The sequence below is a fragment of the Lottia gigantea genome, assembly GCF_000327385.1.
Source record: "Lottia gigantea unplaced genomic scaffold LOTGIsca_116, whole genome shotgun sequence".
Classification (NCBI taxonomy): domain Eukaryota; kingdom Metazoa; phylum Mollusca; class Gastropoda; family Lottiidae; genus Lottia; species Lottia gigantea.
The window spans coordinates 682,236-704,228 of record NW_008707145.1 but is presented as its reverse complement, the minus strand read 5'-3'; the positions used below and the strand labels follow the sequence as shown (position 1 = coordinate 704,228).

The window sequence follows — 21,993 nt, the reverse complement described above, 5'->3', positions numbered from 1 at the left end:
ATAAGTGTTCAATGCTATCATTTATTGCATGATGTTATAATGTTATGTTCAAAATCACTGAAATGTTGAAGATACATGTATCTATAATGTTAAATGTATTATATATTGTGTAATGTTGTGAATGATTGAAACTTAAATTTAATTCTGAAAATATTCAATGCTAGTTGTGATGTTGAAAATACATGAAATTTTCAAATACAAATGCTAGATGTCGTGTTGGAAATGTTCAGTGCAAGATATCATGTTTGAAATGTTCAATGCTAGATATCATGTTGGAAATGTTCATTCTAGATATCTTGTTGGAAATGTTCATTCTAGATATCATGTTGGAAATGTTCAATGCTAGAATTAACAAAATGTGAAAAACTTTCTTTGATCCAAACTGTTGTTTCAAATTCTAAAAATTTAAGCTCTCAGGGCTGAAATAACTTGAAATTAAGCTTGACATTTCTTAGATTAAAACAGGTTTTGTATAATATTTGAGTAAAGGCATGTGCAATAGTACAATCAATGGAGGCAATATTCTGTATAAGATGTGTGATGAAGGGAATACATACCATAGATGTGGCAGGTTTTGTAATCTTTGTTTAACAAATACCCAAATTATGTACAGTTTTTTGACAATTTAGTTAAGGCACTTCATCAAATTATTTTAACCAATGGAGACATTGTTCATTTTTGATATTCAAAGTCAAATATCCCCTTTTAGTATTGGGACCAAAGTTTCTTTTGATCATTAAATATATGAATTTCCTACTGATGAAGAGATTTTTGTATTTTGTTATATCCCATTAATAATATTCACATTTCATTATCATTTTGACATAAATATGCAGATATGGGGTATATTTGAAACGGAAACAAAGGCTCGTATTTTTTAGTAAGAATTGACACGAAAAATAGACCTAACATGTTATATAGCAATAAAAGGAGACTACCTCTTAAAATAAAATTTAAATTCTCAAAATTGGGCAATAAGTGTATATATTCATCATGGTGTCGTAAATAAAAAATAGAATCTCTATATAAGATGATATTTTCAGAATTACTCTGTTAAATAGATTATTACTTAGTTTTGTGGATTTATTGGATTGTAGAGAGATTCAGTTGTATAATTTTGATACCAGGTAAGTTCACTGTTGAACAAAGACTTATTTTAGCCAAGTTTAAAAATTAATTTTTTTTGCTCATCCTAAGAGGAAGTATCCCTTTAAGCAACAACTCTGGTGAAAAGATTGTATGATTTGATATTAATTTTGTACAAAATGAAAAAATGTAGTTTTGACTGTGAAATGAACTGTTCTTGTGACTAGTTATGAAGACATTGTAATAAATTTATCTAAAAATTTACCGTTTTTTCGTTTTTTTATGCACAACTTGTCTAGGCAGTCTTTTACAATCTAGTCTTATTAGATAAAATTATACTACATGTCCTATGTCTCTCATCAGAGAAGCCTGTAGTATACTTTAGGAACTATTGACTCATTGAGTTTAATGTTTGCTCGCCAACCCAAAGGTCAAGGGTTCAATCATATCTTCGGATTATCAAGTGCGTTGTCAATGAAGCTTGGGGTTCACATAGATAAATTTTATAGTAGGCAGCATATAAGTACTACTGCTGAAACGACATGTTTAAGCAGCAAGTGTTTCTAAGAGTGGATAAAACGAAGGTGTTATTGAAATTAAAGGAACACTTTCTGTTCCAGATTATGCATAGCAATATTAATAGAGAAAATTTCAGTGCATTTACACTATGACCACGGACTCTAAGTATTGCTTATTACTGTTAGCGAAACATTAGGTAGGCATCAATTCGAATAGTCTTGAATCTTCGATGGAAAATGTTGTGTGAATTGTCTCTTTAACCGGAAACAGTAAATTCAAGATGGCGGATGGAAACCAATGACGCTTTTTTTTTGTTTCACAGTAAGTAATTGTAAAGGCATTAATAGTTTATAGGCTCTATCAAATCAGATCTGTAAAATTTCAAGCATGAACTGAAGTAGGCTAAAATGTCCTAACTTTTCAACTATATTTGAAAGATATTTCCCTTTTTAAAATGTCTTTTTTGACTTTGTTTTGTTTACGTTTACGTCCAAATTATTTTTAGCAACTCTCCGAACACACACTGACACAATTCACAAAAAGATTTCCTAATTGAATTTTTTCTGTCGATTCACAAATAAATATTCAAAAAAATTTTTTTAATGCCATTGCGTTTGTATACCTGGATATTGATCACAACCAAAGGCAAAACAGACAAATTTTGAGAATGACTTGCAGTAGTATTTTTGAGTTGCTATTTCAATCACAAAATGATTGGCATTTCATTTGCCTAGATAATAACAAGTTGTTGCATGATATTAAAATAGTACTTTTAAGCTCAAAGAAGCATTGGTAACTCTGGGTTGTAATAGGGTTTAATCCAAACTCCTCTATTTTCAGTTGAATTCTTGATTGGATCGTGTTTGCTTATTTTAAGAATCTGTATATATCTATATTTTTTTCCTAGGTTTGTTAATGTTATAAGAATGTAGATAACAACCAGAATTTGATATTATCTAACAGTTTGTAGCAACAGCTCTAGCTTATTAATATCCTCATATCAAGATGGATGACATGGTGGCCTATGATCCACCAGAGTCTTTATGGAGGTTAATTGAAGATCATATATCTCCACATGAAAATGAAGAAATAAGAAGAATGTTGGGAGAATCTTTGATAGAACAGAGCATTGATTTACACCAGGAGGTAGGTTTAGTGACTATAAAAAGCTATTGGTATTAGAGAAGGTAAAAGCAGACTCTCAGAAGCAATGGCACAGGCATCTGAATATTTCTTACCTTGAAGAACATTGATCATAGTAATTCATTCTTATTTTCCTAATTACATACAGGTACCATATTTATGACAATTATAAAGTGATTCTGTGCTGTGTCTGACATTGGATCTTTATAGTGTGGTTGACGGATATTTAGGATAAAATCCATTATCAGGAATTAAGAGCTCTTTCATATAAGCTTAATGATAAGCATGACCAAATGTTTTACGGAATACTTTTCTGTTCATAATGCCATTAAGTGTGTAATGAGGGAATATATTCCACAGCAGGGCATATTGTTAGAGAAAAAAAAAATAATGCCCAAGCTTAGAAAATTGCCAAAGCATTATTTTTGTAAACTCTTTGGACTATCCTTGATCCGGTCAAAATTTTAGCTTATCTTAAGATAGATGAGTCTAGAAAAGAAAAATCTTCCTCATGTGAAAGTTCATCAGCTGCAACCAATGTTTCACAAATATGTTGTTTTGGATTTTGGGTTTAGTTTTGCAGTTCAAATCGTTGGTATCAGTACTTGGTTTATTTATATACATGCAAACCTTTTTTCAGGTGGAAATGTTATTAGATATTTGGAGATCAGTTAGAGAAGAATCAGAAAGTAAAGTTAAGCCAGTAGAATTACCAGAACCCCCTGAAATTAGAGACAGATTGATTAAAGAGATTCTATTCTTTATTAATGGTGTAAAAGAAAAAGCAGCACTTAATGGATTGTAAGTAGGAGATCTTTAATCTATGGTCGATTTTATTTCGATGGCCGAGGATTTCGTTTTCTGTTAAAATTCTTCAAAATGCAGCATTTAATAAAGTTGCATGTAGTGTCACAAAAGTTCACAATATCATTACACATGCGCATTATGACAACAATAATACAGGCATTAATCCGTCTTAATGTAAGCCACTACCGTCAAATAGTCAAACTAAGCTGGCTTAACTATTCAAGCCAGTTTTAAGCCACTTCCGAAGTAGGTACACGTTTAAGGCAGCTTATGCTTAACCAGTCACATTCAGACTATTAAACATACAGAGCTCAAAGAACGGTTGATAGTTAAACTGACTTAACTTAAGTCATCTGAAAGCACTAATAGAGACAGGCTTTATATGGTCAGCTACATGCAGAAGATTATGTGTAGATATTGTATTGGTACAAAGTGTTAAATTTGACCAAATTTTATTTTTATGCTTGATTTCTAGTGATCCTGAAAAAGTTGTTTCTGGTCATAATAAAGATGTTATAAGTTATGCTCTTAAAACACAGGGCACCAGTAAGTAATATTGTTACTGAGAAAATTCTATATCACGAATTCAGTATATCTAAAAAATAAATAGGCACAGAAGCTCTACTTAAAATTAATTATGCCTAGCATAAAATGGATACAGATTTACAACCTGTCAAAGTCAACAATTCATTTTTATTCTTCAAAAATTGTTTCAACCCTGTTGTTGTTTAGGTTTCATGAAGAAATTGTTCATAATATTATCTACAACTTAGCAAATGTAAAATATGATTTAATTTCAGCATCTAGACCAGGTACACCAAGGTCTACAGATTCTGGTAGAGAAACACCATTGATTCCTTCAGATAAAAGGTAAGCTTGCCATTACCAGATATTGATTTATAGGGAGGAAATGGATTATTACCGCCCACCTTTTTGCTGCACATAGAACTAACAAAAGACAGACAAAGCCATTTTTGGCAAGAATTTCCCTACACTTTTCAATTCCCAACTGTCGAGGGATGTTTGATAATCAACGTCTGTACGGGTGTTCCATTCATCCTGCATGAAAATTGGCTTGATAGATACTATCATGTTGACCTATGCTGAGATACTACCCCAGACCCCTAAATTAACAAGGAAGCATCTGACACTGTAACTCAATTTAGTGTAATGTATGTGATTTTGCACTTGAAAAAACTTTTCATAATCTAAATTTGTTAATGTCTTCCCAACAGACTCAACTGCAAAAAAATTATCTATATCATACTTTAAAGAATTTTTTCAGTTTTTGATTGAAATTATTTATTTACAGGTTATATGAAGAAACAGAAGTTAAACGTGATGTTATTTCAATGAATGATAAGCTAAACTTTCTACAATTTGACCAAGTTGTTGAAAGTCTAAGGTTTGTTTATAATATATTGATTATAGTTATGATAATGTTGGAATGACTTTGCATTGATAAAAGTATCAGAATTTTTAACTCTCCCCTATGAGAAATTGTAGGCCTACATGAAAATTTCAAAAGTGATTTGATTTTCTTATATTTAAGGAGTCACCTAGAAAAAGAAGTAGAACAGTTATTACTAGATACTCAATACATACAACAATGTATTGATACAGAATCAGCATTTCCTGGCACTGGTGATTCTATAGAGAGAGAACCAACTTTAACAGGTAACATATAAAAGCTATAATCCTTATCAAAATAATATACTTAAAGATACATCCATCCTTTTGTTTTGTGGAATCTAATTCGCACATCATCATAAAGATAATCATTTATCTTAAGAATGAGGAATTGAAGGCTTCCCTGAATGGCATTAATTTATGAAATCTGACGAATTAAGTCTAAAATCTTAAAAATATTAATAAGAGGTCTTTGAAACAAATGGAATCATCAGAAATCTGTTAATCTGAGAAACTCTTTTTAACACTGGTTCCAAACAGAAGTTATGTGTTTTTTTAAGAATTTTGACCAGATTTTTTGTGATGCTATATGAATGGTATATTGATAATGTATCTATTGTAGAATTAAAAGAAGAAAGAAGTTTATTAGAAAAGGAATTAATACCTGATATACAAGTCAAACCCAGGTATAACTCTAATTTTGTTCTTTGTTTATTATTAAATGGAAGAAAATAGAAATATTAAGGGGTAACTGTTGTCTGTTGGCTTTACAAGCTGGTTCAATTTTGGCTATCCATATTGCTATTCAGAAAGAAAATTTGATGTCTGGTTCATGTGCTGCAGGTAAGAGGGGCCGACATGGTGCTACAGGCTATGCACGTTAAAGATCCCTCAACAGCTCGAAATTGAAAAAGAGCAGGCTAATGCCACTGTCCTGGCAAAATTTCCCTCATTGCACCCTGCATGGCGTTGCCGTCTTCATTAGCCCACATGGTGCAGAAAAGTAGGACGTAAAACTCCATTCATTTCATTTCATTTCATGTGCAATTATATAAAAAAAAGCACCTGTGGCTGAAGGTGACAGTCTTAACATTATTGGCGTTATCTGCCTTCGAAAAACTAATTACTTTATTTAATTGTATTTAAACCATAAATCTGATCTTCATTCTGAAAATTGAAGCCATTGGCTGTCTTCTGAAAAAGAAAATATTAAGAGATTGAACGTCTTGACAATGTCAACTTAGTACTTATACCTTGTATTCTCTATCGTACAATCCAATCAAATTGCTTCATTTACAATCTTCCACGATACAAGAAAGGTGATTATTGTAGTCAAGGTATAAGTTTGTATTAGGTTGAAAATGTAAAGATTGGGAAGGAAAGGGTGGAGAAAAACTGAGATAAAATATTTTAATGTCAAATAAGCTAAATGATTGGTATCCTTAATTCTGATATGTCTTTCAGGAACCATCTGGCATCACCAAGTTCTAAAACAAGACCAAATGTACATGTTATTACAAGTAAACCCAGTCCAATGAAAGCTTCACATAGTATTTCTTCTACAGTTTCAAATCTTCCACAATTACCTCACAAAAAATTCCTTCATGAACAATTAAAATTCAAACCTGGCGCCAATACCTCTAGACTGAAAGTAGTTCCAGTTAGTAAAGTTATTGATCGGTATGGTGAATGCTCAAGATTAAAGTTAACCCCATCACCACCTTCTTCAGATCGTAGTGTTACACCTGAAAGACCAAGTTCTGCTGCCAGATTTAGACGAATGGTTCTAGAGTGTCGAGAAGGAGATTAGCAGGAGGAAGTTAAAGGGATTGTAAAGAGGTTTTCTACTTTTTATATGTATCGGGGACACTGATATCACCAATTTGCACCATTCCAATTTTCAGCAAATGTAAGTGATGACTATATAAAACTTCACTCTTGCAAAAGCTGCTATTGATATATAAGGACCTTTGCAATAATGACGTCATAAAACGTATAGGTTAAGTGAAATTGCAATTCAATGCTATAAGTGTTCCCTATACACATAACATTTTTCGAGAATCTCTTTACTTCCTTCATAAGTGAATGCGATAATTGAATGAATGAATAGAATTTGTTGTGATGAGTGTATTTTTTATTATGTATTTTAACAGAGCTGGTTGTACCAGGCTACGTATTCTTAAAACGATCTAAGCGATAAGATATCCTAGAAACAGTGTTAGAAGTTAAGATCCAAGGACATCCCAGCGCAAAAATCATTTCAAAAATATGCAGACAGAATATTGAAAAGGTTACTGCATATAATGAACTTTCCAGAGTAAAATTGTACTTTGAGTTATTAACATTAATCTAATTTAAGCTGGCACAAAATTTGCATAGGTTGGTAGATTTTACACTCAATAAAACGGCAAGAGTTTGTCAGCTTAAATTAGTTGAGAAGTTAATTAAGAAATTTTGAATATTTTTTTCACAAATAGAATTCAATAATATCCATATTACCAAGGATGTCATCCAATAGTGGTACCAGCCTCCTGAGAATGGGGTATTAACAAGGGGCAAACTTATAAATTGGTATACAATTGGGAGAACAATTTTTCAAGGGGCCTCCCTGTACCCCTCTGGCACTAAAGTTTTCTTTTTTTTTTTTTTGGAAGGTTTTCAATCAGTTAAAATACCTTAGATTCACTGTGCTGGAATACATATTTGTTTTTTTATTATATTGAGAGTGTTTTTTGTAAATAGAATATTATTTATTGTGGTTGAATCACGTCTTGTTATTTTTATACCTCACATGTTTGTATATTGTAGATTGTAAATAATACGAGTGACTTATCTAGTGAAAATAAATATTTGATTTAAAAGCAAACGTTTTGCCTCTGTGTATTATAAGGGTCCTTCCAATGGGATTAAGTATTAGTATTGTAGCCTGAAAGCACCATTCAGTGGCAGCCCCAGCCATCCGAGACTGGGCGTACAAGTAGAGGGGCAGAAATGACCAATTGACGGCGACAACTATTGGGATTGAGATTCCAAAAACCCCAGACTCAAGTAGGAGTCTCTAATAGAGGTCTACCAAGAATTAATATGGTGCATTCTTTGAGACAAATGGTGTAAAAAAAATAATAATGATCAATTCCATGCGTTTGAAGTGAAATGGAGAGCACAACACATTGAGTCCGTGTGGTGACAAAGCTCCCGGAGCAGAATCACTTCGAGTTCATGTGGTAAACACAAGATCGAATCATCTTAAGTACATGTAGTGAAAATGAGACTACAATCACCTCAAGCTAATGGAAACACTGCATTCATTCTCATAGAGCTACACATGGTCTTATAATCTCAGTATACCACCTCGTAGCATAGATCCTGGTGAGCCAAAGTCGTTATCGTTATTGGGATCACACATTTCTCGGTTTGCATTTTAAAACAAAGATTAATAGATTAACAACACATTTATTTATTACACCACGAATACATTTTCTAATACCATTCACTACATTTATCCACCCATTTTGAGCATTTTTCATATGAGGTTATTTTTTCACTTTCTAAAGTTTTTAAAAGCGGGGACATTGATCTTGTTTTTGGGTATGGTTGCTTCTTTTGATGTGGCGCCGTGTTTATGGGACGCATCTTATTTCGCTTCGTAGTCATGGGATAAGTATGTACCACAGTCACGCCTCCAGCATGGTTCAAATAGGTAGCGTGTTTCGGTTGTAGTGCTTCTTTAGCCTTGTCCATATTGGAAACCGGGGATGATGATCCAGATCCGAGGATTTCAATCTCGGAAGAATTTAGTTCCCCCGTAGTATACATTTGTTGGGGATTCAAGATGCGATCTATCCGTTTTAAAGTCACATAAGTTTTTTCCCTACCAATATTTTCCGGGTCGTCCAAAAGACCAGTTTGCGGATATTGAAAGGATGATATTGGTGGTAGAGGTTTTGGTGGTTTCACCACTCTGACCAAACCATTTCGTGATCTGAAATCAGTTTCAGTTCGTAGATCTCTTTTGTGCTTGTTCATTGCCACCCTGCTGGAAGGTACATGATGGTTATATGCCCTAGCTCTTGGTTCATCTGGTGCGAGCTTAGAATCCATACCAAGATTTCTGGATCCCCAAGGATTAAAGTAAAGTTCCTCGAGATCAATTGATGTTTTCGGGTCGCGTTCTGCTATATCTGGAAGAAGATGTTGCCTCCTTATGATCAAATCATTATTACTATTATAGTTCTTATTTCGATTGTTATTATTGTTAACATTGACACGCTGTCTATGGATCTTGTTCATCACCTCGGTATGCTCGTTTAACAATTCAGAATAGGAGCGCAGTGAAGACCTACTGGATGTAACATTCCTGATTTCTCTTGAAATAGTACCAATAGTGGATCTATCGGAAAAGTCTTGTGAAAACAATGGTGTTGCTCGAGTGGGTGGTATTATTGGTTTGATTGGCGTGGATGTCTGTAACAATTGAGGTTCATCATATCGAAAACTGGAAGGAACTTTCTTGGATGGACTGACATCTTCTGTTTCAACTATTCTAGGAATCACGCTGGTGCCTCTCCATTGTTCTTCTGCCAGAGTGTTTACCATTTTGGTATAGTCTGCACCTTTTTTCACCTCTGCCAGTCTGGTAACCTTGCTTGGATCTTCTTGGTTCGAAGACTGTGGTGAAGAAAGATCCAGCTTGGCGTAGTGCTGTTGAATCATATTCACTGCCATGAATGCTCTATAAATGATTTTAAATCCGAAAGTAAATCATTTAATGCACAACCTTGTCTAAAGTAAACATCTTAAACATTCACTGTTATCTTGAAGACATTTCAATCGATCAGCGTATCATGTTTATATGGTAATATACAATGGGTATATCCTCTATAATATATTGAATGTCTTCTAATCTTCGTTCAATAAATAATCAATTAAAATAATACAATAGTCAACCTATATACTATCATTTTAACCTTAGAGTATCCAAGTCACATATTAAAAGTTCACAATCTTCTATTGGTAACATAAAAATTACAAGAGATACGGGTCACTGTTCATTAAGATATTTTTCCACTGATATTTTTTTATGATCAATCAAAATTTCGCAGCAAACCGATTATTTATTTACAATGTACATTTCAAACAAACAATATCAACTAAACGGTCCTTATGTGGACATGGTTTGTAATAATATTCACAACATTGAAATCTAGTATCCATGTAAAAGTTCACAATTTCCAAAAATTATAAGAGATACGGGTCGCTGTTCGTTAAGATATATCCACTGATAATTTTTATAACCTTTAAAAAGGCAATCAAATCTTCACAGCAAAAAGATTCTTTACAATGTATATTTCAAACAAACGCTGTCAACTAAACGTTCCTATGTGGATATGGTTTGTAATATTGTTCACAACCATTGAAATCTAGTCAATGAATAACTAACCGTACCTATGATATTATGATATTGTCGTATAGTATTGTATTGAAGAAAAGGAATATCAATATAAAAGAATGTTTGATTATTGGCATTGTTAAAAAGCTCTATATCATAAGAGATTATAGAAGACTATAATATGACAACGTTATGGATAGAAAATCTATAATGATTAACCAGTTATCTCGGGTCAATACCATATAAGTATGCAGTAGGATGATGGCAGAATAGAAATATAATTCATTGTAAATGAAATGAAATGAATGGAGTTTTACGTCCTACTATTCTAATGAAAACGGGCAACGCCATGCGGGGTACAATGAGGAAAATTTTGCCAGGACAGCAACATTAGCTCTTTTTCGATTTCCAACTGTCGAGGGATCTTTAACGTACACAGTTTGTGTAGCACACTGGGCCTCGGTTTATTGTCCCATCCGAACAACTAGACGCCTTTACCCCTAACCTGCATCACTGACGGGGAAACCGGGTTGAAAAATCCGAAGGTGTCATCTCGACCTATTCCGGGATTGAACCCCTTCAGGTTAGCAAGCAAGCATCTGACTCACTGAGCTACCGCGGCTCCTTCTTCATTCAAGTAAAACATGTTTGTAACAGTTTTCTAAAAATAATCAGGTTAAGGGGCCACAAAAAGGGGGGCATTTAGACACTGAAGAACTCAAGAATATGAAGGGCCATGGCTCACTCAAGGATGCTACTGGTTTCAAACTTCCTTTAAAAATACAATAGAAATGAATTTGGAGGGTCTTGCACGTCTAACGAGTTTGAATTTTGCTATGTCAATGGACATTTTTAGTTGAAAAGAATTTTTAAATTGTTTTTCTGAATTCACTTTATAAAGCGCTCCTAGGCATGGGCATCAGCAGAATTTTTGTTACTTCAAAAATTGACCTTGGAATGATAAATTCTGAAGTATAACTGAATGAATGTCTAATGGTTATTTCGGTAATAAATCTAAGCCTTAAGAAAACTGCTCAATTTTTACATCTTTTTGGCTTTTTAAATGTTGATCCATTTGCTCCATAAGTGCGGATGTAAGCCTATGCATTTATTCAGCTATGGCCTGCCCATATGCAGAGCCGTATATACGGCTCTGCCCATATGTGAACTACGGTGATTGTGGTCTGTAGGATATCTCCAAGGGAGACAACTTAATCAAATTTATAATGGTATTTTGAATTTGTCGATAAAATGTCTTATTAGCCGTTACTTAAGTTGGCGATATTCAAACTATGATTTCTATTTACAATTTGTAAACATAAATATATTTAATATTCAAAATGCTTTATTTCATCGACTTTATGGACCATGTAGTAAAAAAAGGACTGAAACGAACTATGCCCAGAAATTGTACAAAACTACACCTATTACATAATCAGACATGAAAGTTCATAACTCTAGCTTTGTTGATATTATTTACTACTTTTAAGTAAAGTTAAACTTGTATTTTGTTTTTCTTTCATTGATTAAGATCTTGCGACTGTAACTATAAAATATAATCGTTCATGCCAATTATGGACAGATTTTCGTTCCAGTATTTATTTTGGCCACGTAATTTTTACCGGTAGGATTAAATGTAAACACCGGGTTTTTTTTTCACCCATAATATATTATTTGAAACTTGTTGTATCCTAATTATAGTTTTTCCAGGTAAATAAATAGATTGGCTAATTATAGGCAAATGAACCAATTATGAACAGCGGAATATGGGCAGGCTACCACTACCAGTGCCGTCCACAGCCTACCCTACATCTCAGCTGTTTGACAGTATGGAAGTTTACCGCACTTCAGACAGATGGTAGACGTTCTAGATTAAAATTACGAGTAAGCTTATGATGTCAACAGTTTAATCGGGCACGTAAACTGGTTTCTGTTTTCATCAAAATGCTAAAATTAGAAATTCTCTACAGAGGAAGTGCCCTCAGCCTTCTGATTGTTGAGTAGTAACACTGTCAATGAGAAATTTAAAACAAGTGACCTGTGGCGGCTGTGGTGACATTCTATTGCTACCGGAGTGCCTGTTTACTTAGTTATCTCTAATTACTCTCACCCTAAACTAGAAGTGTCATTAATCCTCTTATATTTTACCTTGATTGTAAAAGGATTAAGTTAACTTTTAGTTATCATAAAATTCTTTGATTTCCTTGATCATTAGCATTAGCCTAGTTTATCCAATGAATCTGTAATGAAATAATTGATAAATTGACATTGTCTCTTCCTTAGAGGCAGTAGTGAAATAGCTAGTGGTTCTTTTATTTCTGTTGAAAATGAGTTCTCATGTGAACAACATTGACCATTCCACTCATCATATTGGTAGTCATGAAGGACATCAGGTAAGCATATGCTATGAACTAAATATTGTGAAAGTTTTAAGAGCTTTTATTCTTACAGACTAAGGGCCTTACCGGGATGTAATTTAATCTAAATTATTTCTTTATTAATGTCTGTTTGTGTGTTGAATTAAATTCACACAAATTTTTATATGAAAGAAATTGGTTTTATCAGCTTATATTTGCACTGAAAACATTTGCTAGTACATACTTTTATGTTTTTATTTGAATATCTCCTACATACATTATTCTTAATTTAATTTCAGGCATTCTTCCATACAGCATATGGTAATTACATGATATTCTATGGGTGGGTGTTAAAAGATAGCAAATGTAAGATATTTTCATATATTTTAAAAATGCACCTCTTTGAATCATTTATTATTCTATATCCAAATAAGAAAAAAAATGATATAGACTTAACTGATTGTTTGACAAAATCCTTTCCAGTTATTCATGACACTTTTAAGAACGAAAATATGACATCTTGTTCAAAGCAATTAGATGACTTTTTTCAGCTATTTCGATTCTTTATCATTGCAGCTACATTTTTATGGTGCATATTTTTAGCTATATTAGCTATTGCTTTTCAATGTTTAAAGTTTGTTCGTCACAAATTGGGGAGAAAATGTGCAAATTTGAATTGCAGGTAAGATCCGTAGTAATAATTTTTTGTGCTCATACATATTGTATGTGCTGTATTGAACTTTAGGCTAATCACTATGAATTAATGTTCCTTATCAGTCTAATGTTTGAATGAAACCTCATGGTGATGTAACAGCACAAATGAATTTTGATGAAGCTGTACTATTAGAGATGACTGCACTGTTTGAGCATGTTTAACAGATCATGCATGTCAATATTTCGAGCACATTTTGGTGAAAAATATTACAATTATTGTTCATTTTTGTTTTTTTCATTTTTCAGGAGATATATTTTAAATAAGAATCATATAGTACAGACATTTTTGTATGTTGTACAATTTGCTACAGGATATTTAGTAATGTTAGCTGTAATGTCGTACAATGCCTGGGTCTGTACAGCAGCTATTGCTGGTCTGGGGTTGGGATATTTTTTCTTTGGGTGGGGTGAATTTGAAGATGGAAAGAGAAGAGAAATGATGATATTACATAAGAAGACATTTGATTGTAAAATTGGTGAAGGTCAAGAATTAGAGCCATTAAGTAAAGATGTATCTAGTGATACTTTACTAACAACTGTCACTACTAATAGTGGAGGTGTGGCTTGTTCTTGTGATGTCACTATGTAAAATGGTATTTAAAACTGATACTACCTCTTAGAATGAACATAAAATTTAAATTCTCAAACTTTACCGATATCTGGTGTCAAAACTATACAGCAAAATTCCTGTATAAATTATTTTAAGCGATTTTCAATAATTACTTGTTGTTTAATGGAGAATTACTAAGTTGAATGGATTATCTGATTGTAAAGAGATACCATTATATAATTATGGCACCAGGTCCTGGTCAAGTTTGAGAATTTAAATTCGATGTTTATTTTAAGGAGGTATTTCCCTTCAAGATGTGAACAATAATTATAATTATTATTAAGAGCTTTTGTAAACCATACCAGAAAATCCAAAATAGTCTATGTGCTTTCACATCTGAACCAAAACTGGTTAGATTTTTGACCAGTCTTGTTTTTGTTATATCAAATTATATTGAGCATTAGAGTTTATCAAAAAGGTTTATATTGGTGCTTTATTTTGTGTCTTTTTTTTTTGTATTGCTATGTAAATTGTTTTGTTTTTGTATTGCCATGTGAATTGTGGGTTTGTATTGCTATGTAAATTGTTTCGGTTTTTTATTATTATTATTGTTGCTATGTAAATTGTTTTGTTTTTGTATTGCTATGTAAATTGTTTTGTTTTTGTATTGCTAAGTAAATTGTTTTTAAGTTTGTATTGCTATGTAAATTGTTTTGTTTTTGTATTGCTAAGTAAATTGTTTTTAAGTTTGTATTGCTATGTAAATTGTTTGTTTTTGTATTGCTAAGTAAATTGTTTTTAAGTTTGTATTGCTATGTAAATTGTTTTGTGGTTTTTTGTATTGCAGTGTCAATTGTTTTGTTTTTGTATTGCTATGTAATTTTTTTTTTTTGTATTGCTATGTAAATTGTTCTGTTTTTGTATTGCTATTTAAATTGTTTTGGTTTTTGTATTGCTATGTCAATTGTTTTTTTTTTGTATTGCTATGTCAATGGTTTTTTTTTTTTTGTATTGCTATGTCAATTGTTTTGGCTGTGGAAAGTGATGTAGGTTGTGAAACATTATTTTGTAACGGTATGATGCCTCAGTATAGCTTTATGTCTTGCTTTCAATTTTCCTTGAAATATCTGCTTACCAACTATCTCTTCAACATGGCTGAAAGTATTACTTATTTCTACTGTATAAATCTCTTAAAAGGGACTGAAATGAAAAAATGAAGGAGTTTTACGTCCTACTTTTATTAGGGACTGAGTGTGGTAAATAAATGTCCATGTGATTTTCAATTAACTCATGAACATTACAATAGTAGGCAATCCCGCTTTTTAAAGGTCGTTTTGATTGGTTAAAAAATACAAAGCTGTTTGGATAAAGTAAACCTTGGTCTCATCTATTTATTGAAAAATACTGCATTAAATAAATGGTTAAAATTTCTATCAATTATATTATTGTCTTATATTTTATTTTCCTGAATTGTTGATTAATTTTCGGAAATACATGTGATACAAGCATTAAATACATATGTCTGTTATTTTTTATCTCTCAGGCACAAAACCATAATTTACCTTCTTTATTGAAAACCTTTCATGTCATGTTTAATCATGAAATATATATATAATAAATGTATAATTTATAAAGTCCACAGCTGATCTAGTCATTGATTATATTTTGTTATATTTTCTATGATACAAGTACCGATGTCTGATTTTGTATTAAGTTTGTGATATATTGATAATATTATTCTTTTACTTAAAGAGATTGTAAAGAAGTTTTTTAACTTTTTATGTGTATCAAGGAAACTGATCGTATCAATTTGTATCACTCTATTTTCAAATCAGATGTCTGTAGTTCCTGCAATGCAACTAAGACTTTGTTTTAAGACATCACTACTTAAGGGCCTATATAATAATAGAAGATTTTGTCATCAGACGCTTAGTTTTAGTGGAATTGAAGGAACCACAGATGTCTGATTGAGAATGGGAATGGTGCAATCAGTGTCTCTGGAAACATATATACTTACGAAAACCTCTTTACAGTCCATTAAGTCAAAGAGTTATTGCTTATTATTACTTAAAGGGTATTCTTGAGAATCTCACAATATTTTTTCTAAAGTTATTTGTTTGTTTTTCTTCCTTTTTTTAAGATCATAAATATATTTATTTTGAATACAACGATAGAGTGTTAAAACCTAAAATCACCCCTCATTATTGTATTATTTATTTATTGAATTTGACAAAGTATTTTCTTGCTTTTATTTATATAATTATATTGTTTATGTTATTTTGGAATATTTCTAGTTTAATTATCATTCTCTTGATAAGCAACCAGTATCATGTGAAATATTGAGTAAAGACATTTATAAATCGTCAATGTTTTATCTTGCCTTTTTATTTTACACCTTATATCTAAATGTCAACATGTCTAAAAAAATTTTGAACACTATGTTCAGTTACATATTTCTGTATCTAATTGTCAAATAATTATCTGAGATTTAATATCAATTAACAGTGATTTAATAAAGTAAAAGACAAACCATTTGCATGCCAATATTATGTGTAAGCTTATATTATATTTTTGGAAGTGTTTTGGGCTCTGGGTTATTCTTTTTGTCAAAAATAAACTTTTTGTAAAAAAACTTGTTTTTATTTTTAAAAATTGCATATGCATACTTACTATTAAATCAGATAGCATATGATGTACTGTAACACATTTCTGATAACCATTAACGTCGCTGTACCAAAAATTAATCTACAATTGTAATTTAAAACCTATATTCCAAGTAATTGCAAAATCATCTACCAATTACCCTCAGTAACTGCAATTGTTAATTTGTATTTTTTGACATCATGACAAACTGGCTGCCAGATTCTGCTTGGCTGAAGGTCAGCTTACGTCGCCACAATAACCATTGGTTCCCACCATGATTCATCTCAAGAGTTCTGTTTCTTTATAGTTTGGGATAACAGGCATAAACACAAATTAATTTGATTTACAACCAAGATAAACCGAAATCCCAAAGACCACCAGTCGTCAACATCTGATTCATTTCAAGAAGCCGCTGAATCATAAAGGAGGCGTAAAGTATTTACCACAATTGATAGCAGTGATTACTTCAAAGACAGCCATCTTCCTGTTGAAGTTTGGACAATAAAACTCACAAAATCTGTTGAATACTCGAGAAAATCAATTAATATTTTCCACCAGACTCACTTGCTTATCAAAATCACAGATTAGAAATGGGATCAACTACTGCAGCAATGATGGTGTCGAAGATGATGTTAACCATTGGTTTATTTTTTGGCTTGGTATCATTGGCAATATTGGCATGGATTTCTATTTTGGCTCTGGTATTGATCATCAGCTTTGTATTTGTTACAACCCTACTGACAGTGGCAGCTACGCTGGTTTTAATAACCGTAATAATGGTCACATTTGTAATCGTTATAAAATTAACTGTAATGGCATGTATGGTAGTGGTCATAATGGTGGTAGTAACAGCAGTAATGGTAATTGTAGTAACCGTAATGTTTGTAGTTGTGGTAGTCATGACTATTAATGCCAGTTTAGATGACAATGGTACCCATGCATTAGCATTTCCTGGTCTTCAAGGAGCTTAAATAAATACTAACGAATCAATCTTTAGTCCATTTTCTACACCCAAACTCATCATATGCTTCATAGGCAACAAATGATGAGACCAGTTTATGCTTACAGGCCGGAATGACTGGCACTTTTCTGGTTTTGGCATGCATACAATTTCATTTTGTACTTTTTGCAAGGTGGGAAAAACCGGCAACTCAAGTTCATACTCAAAGTATCAGTGTATCATCGTGATTCACCTTGCAAGAAGAATTTCTTCATTTTGTGTTGGCAGATTTATACCGAGACAAACAGAGGCACCCTAAACACGGGAACAGGAACATCTTGGCGTTAGTTATCTATCGGAGACCGACGGCTACAGACTGTGCTGTCCTATGCCTGTCTACTTTCATGGTGTCGATCTTGCTTTTTTCGATAGACTGCAAAATTCAACGACATTGAACTACCTTCAGTTTTTAAGAATATTTTCAACATTTTTGTTTATTCTGATGCATGTAATCTGTCATATATATGTGCAATATACGATAATAGACTGAGTAGTGCGTTATAAAATTTATGGCTATGATGGCGTATTTCACTTTTTTTAAAATTTGACATGAGCAAGAGATGCTATGCTTGGCTATAAAAGTATGCGACAGAAATATCCTAGATCCTGATATAATATGAATAGAAGTAACTGATAGTGATTTTGTACTTTTGATATAGAAATTCGTGATTGATTATTAGGTAATAAAGTGATTATCACACTATATCTTCACAGAATTCCTAATAAATCTAATAAACTATACCACTACTCGAGTCTATTAATCAGATATAGGATTGTTCAATACCGTATTATTGTTGTTTACAAATCACCCTTACAGTATATAACAATATCATTGTTCACGTGACACCCATTACAAGGGGCTATTGTTGATTAAAATGGCTACTAATTGTTGTGTTGTGTCTGGATACAAGATATTATTAGCATGTAATGTTTGGTATCTAAGCAAGTTGGGGATATCATATGGCTTATTATTATCTTAGATATATTAGATTAAAAACATAACACTGGTGAGTAAACACTGTGTAACGGGAAAAAATATTTTCAATTGATTTGCATTGTTAAAAAAAAACCTACATGAGTGCAACGTCAACGAGGAAAGGAAATATGGACACATCAAACGAGGATTCAATGCAACCGAGTGTGGAAAATGGAAAAGTTATTGACGATAAACCAAATGATCAAAATCAGCAGCCAGCAAACGAGACACAAGATGCTAAAGCGGAAGCTGTTCAGGATACTACAAACCCAGCTTCTGCAGTGAAGCCGGATGTTACGATACCAACTGCAGAAGAGCGTGGAGATGATAATGATGTTAGTGAAGTTCAGGCTGAACAAGAAAAAGTAGAAATACATCATTATGATTCCGTTTCAAATATAAAATCAAACCCGGATCATTTCAAATACTCTGAACAATCCAAGGAACAATCGCATCGTGATGAATCCAGAAGTACCAAGTCCCGACAAAAGAAGCCGAAGAAGACAATATTCATGTCTTATTCGCCGGATGCTAGCTATATCGAAAGGAAGTTTGTCTCAGAAATCGTTCGACAACTGAAAGAGAATAATTTGGCTGATGATATTTGGTTTGATAAAGATGAACAGAATACCGATAGCCCATCATGGTTTTCACTCAGAATGGAGGCCATTGAGAAATGTCGGGCTGTAATATTAGTGTTGTCGGAAAGTTATTTTACATGCCCGGTGTCGGTGTATGAAGGCAAAACGTTGCTAGAAAGACTGAAACAAGAACCGAACTGTGTTAATCTGTTTCCAATAATGTTTACACCAATAGAAAATAAGGATATTCTGAAACAATTTGCTCCTTTGATGAAAAGACCGGTAGATTTGACGAAGAATCATATCAAAAAGAGTGTAGCAGAGAAAACGTCTATAGTGATTGGTGAAATTATGGAAGAATTAGAAAAATTCGGTTCGCTTAATTCGAGCTCTAATCCAAACTTTCGAGTAGACACAGAATTTACTGGAGAATATCTCAATAAAAAGATCTGTCAATGGACTGTGAGTGACTTACAGGAGTGGTTATTTAATCTGGGAATCAAAGAGTTTTATTTACAAAGTTTAGCAGAAAATATGATCGATGGATTCTTACTAATGTCTTTGACTGATTATGACATGGTCAAATATCTAGGTATTGACAGTCGAATCGTTCGGAAGAAAATCATGCAACAGATATTGTCAACGTTAGACAAAGAACACAAACAGCCTGATAACTGGCACCTGAGGGCCCGGGCACAGAGAACTAAGCCGGATGTGGTGTATCTTATTTACGATCCCGCTGATGTACGATTGATACAGAATATCAAAACAGATTTAAGAAGAAAAGGTTTACAGGTAAGTTCTTGAAGGCTTTTGGTGAGGTGATTTAAAGTAGCCAAACTATATCGGCCTTTAATAACCAAGACATTAGATCTGTATTGAACATGGTACTATATTGACGAAGACATTAGATCGGTAATGACCAAACCATTAGATCTATTATCTACCAAGACATTAGACCTATATCGACTAAGACATTAGATCTATACGTACCATGACATTAGACCTATATCGACAAAGCCATAAGATCTGTATTGACCAAGATATTAGATCTATACCTACCATGGCATTCGATCTATATTGATTAAGCTATTGAATCTATATCTAACAAGACATTAGATCTATATTACCCAATACATTATTTCCATATCTATCATGACATTAGACCTATATCGACTACGACATTAGATCTGTATTGACCATGACATTAGATCTGTATAAACCAAGACATTAGGTCTGTATTGACCGAAACATTAGATCTGTATTGACCAAGACATTAGGTCTGTATTGGCCAAGGCATTAGATCTGTATTAACCAAGACATTAGGTCTGTATTGACAAAGACATTAGATCTATATTGGCCAAGACATTAGATCTGTATTAACCAAGACATTAGGTCTGTATTGACCAAGACATTAGATCTGTATTGACCAAGACATTAGGTCTATTTGACCAAGACATTAAGTCTGTATTGACCAAGACATTAGATCTGTATTAACCAAGACAATAGATCTGTATTGACCATGACATTAGATCTGTATTAACCAAGACATTAGATCTGTATTGACCAAGACATTAGATCTGTATTGACCAAGACATTAGATCTGTATTGACCAAGGTATTAAATACATATTAACCTAGGTATTATATATATTAGCCAGGTTATTAAGTTTATATTGACCATGGCATTAGATCTGCATCTACCAAGACATTAGATCTATAATGATCAAGACATTAGCTGTATATTAACCTAGGTATTAGATATATATTAACCAGGTTATTAGATACTGACATTAGAATTATATCGACTCAGACATTAGATCTATATTGACCAAGACATTAGATCTATATCGACTAAGACATTAGAACAACAAGATATTAGATCTATATCGATTAAGACATTAGAACAACAAGATATTAGATCTATATTGACTAAGACATTAGAACAACAAGATATTAGATCTATATCGATCAGGACATTAGATCTATATCAACCATGACTTTCGATCCATATCGAGAAAGAAATTAGATCTATGTGTATAGTAATCAAGGTTTTAGGCCCATAATGACCTTGAAATGGATTTGCTTTTACTGTCTGATACCTAGCACCAACTATGTTCTTAAATTATAAGATAAAAATATAGTCGTGAACTTAAATGACATTCGATCTGTATTGATAAAGCTATTGAATCTATATCTAACAAGACATTAGATCTATATTAACCAAGACATTAGATCTATATTAACCAAGGCATTAGATCTGTATTAAGGCTTTAGGTCCATAATGACCTTGAAATGGATTTGCTTTTACTGTTGATCTGTCTGATACTTACAAGCAACTATGTTCTTAAATCATAAGGTAAAAATAAAGTCGTGAACTTAAATGGAATGTGAAATTATTTTACATGTTAATCTTGATAAAGTAATAAATGTGTCCTATGAATAAAATATACAATAGCCTTGACGATTAAACCTGGACCTATATTGCATTAGTATTATTAAAATATAATCATTATCACCAGACATGTGGACTTATATATAAAGTTATTAAATTCAGACAGGTGTTTTTGTGTAAATCCTATATCCCATTGACCTTAATTTCACCTGCTTTTTCTATAACTGTATGGATTTAAATATTACTCAGGGTTAAACCTGCTTCTAAGAACGTAATAAGAAATGGATTATCGATCACATATCGACTATCTGACAACTTAAACCCGGGATTAACATTTCAGGGACACTAAGATTATTTGTACAAAATATCTCTACCATTTATTAATATGTAAAGGCGTCAGTTTTATGCTTTTAAGTCGGTGTCG

At 32.6% G+C, this 21,993-nt stretch overlaps 4 protein-coding genes across 4 annotated transcripts in view; 3 read left to right on the top strand and 1 right to left on the bottom strand.

The window, feature by feature from the left end:
• Nucleotides 1–1,889: 1,889 nt before the first annotated feature.
• On the top strand, nucleotides 1,890–6,775 carry LOTGIDRAFT_237762 (hypothetical protein; the record flags this gene model as incomplete). Its single annotated transcript, XM_009047764.1, has 9 exons — nucleotides 1,890–1,926; nucleotides 2,513–2,751; nucleotides 3,389–3,549; nucleotides 4,031–4,101; nucleotides 4,356–4,425; nucleotides 4,868–4,960; nucleotides 5,108–5,232; nucleotides 5,588–5,651; nucleotides 6,430–6,775. The coding sequence occupies exons 2-9, from the start codon at nucleotides 2,611–2,613 to the stop codon at nucleotides 6,773–6,775; spliced, it is 1,071 nt and encodes a 356-aa protein (XP_009046012.1). The 5' UTR covers nucleotides 1,890–1,926; nucleotides 2,513–2,610.
• Nucleotides 6,776–8,445: 1,670 nt separating this feature from the next.
• LOTGIDRAFT_171572 (hypothetical protein) lies at nucleotides 8,446–9,690 on the bottom strand (the record flags this gene model as incomplete). Its single annotated transcript, XM_009047763.1, has 1 exon — nucleotides 8,446–9,690. One exon carries the CDS (start codon nucleotides 9,688–9,690, stop codon nucleotides 8,446–8,448), a length of 1,245 nt encoding a protein of 414 aa, XP_009046011.1.
• Nucleotides 9,691–12,681: 2,991 nt separating this feature from the next.
• LOTGIDRAFT_171571 (hypothetical protein) lies at nucleotides 12,682–14,014 on the top strand (the record flags this gene model as incomplete). Its single annotated transcript, XM_009047762.1, has 4 exons — nucleotides 12,682–12,747; nucleotides 13,011–13,077; nucleotides 13,288–13,393; nucleotides 13,672–14,014. 4 exons carry the CDS (start codon nucleotides 12,682–12,684, stop codon nucleotides 14,012–14,014), a joined length of 582 nt encoding a protein of 193 aa, XP_009046010.1.
• Nucleotides 14,015–18,692: 4,678 nt separating this feature from the next.
• The window catches only part of LOTGIDRAFT_237761 (hypothetical protein), a gene marked incomplete at its 5' end in the record, with an annotated part of 6,446 nt that continues 3,145 nt past the window's right edge, over nucleotides 18,693–21,993 (top strand). The window contains one exon of the mRNA XM_009047761.1: nucleotides 18,693–19,970. Coding sequence (XP_009046009.1) covers nucleotides 18,693–19,970 — 1,278 coding nt within the window. The remainder of the gene's footprint in view (nucleotides 19,971–21,993) is intronic.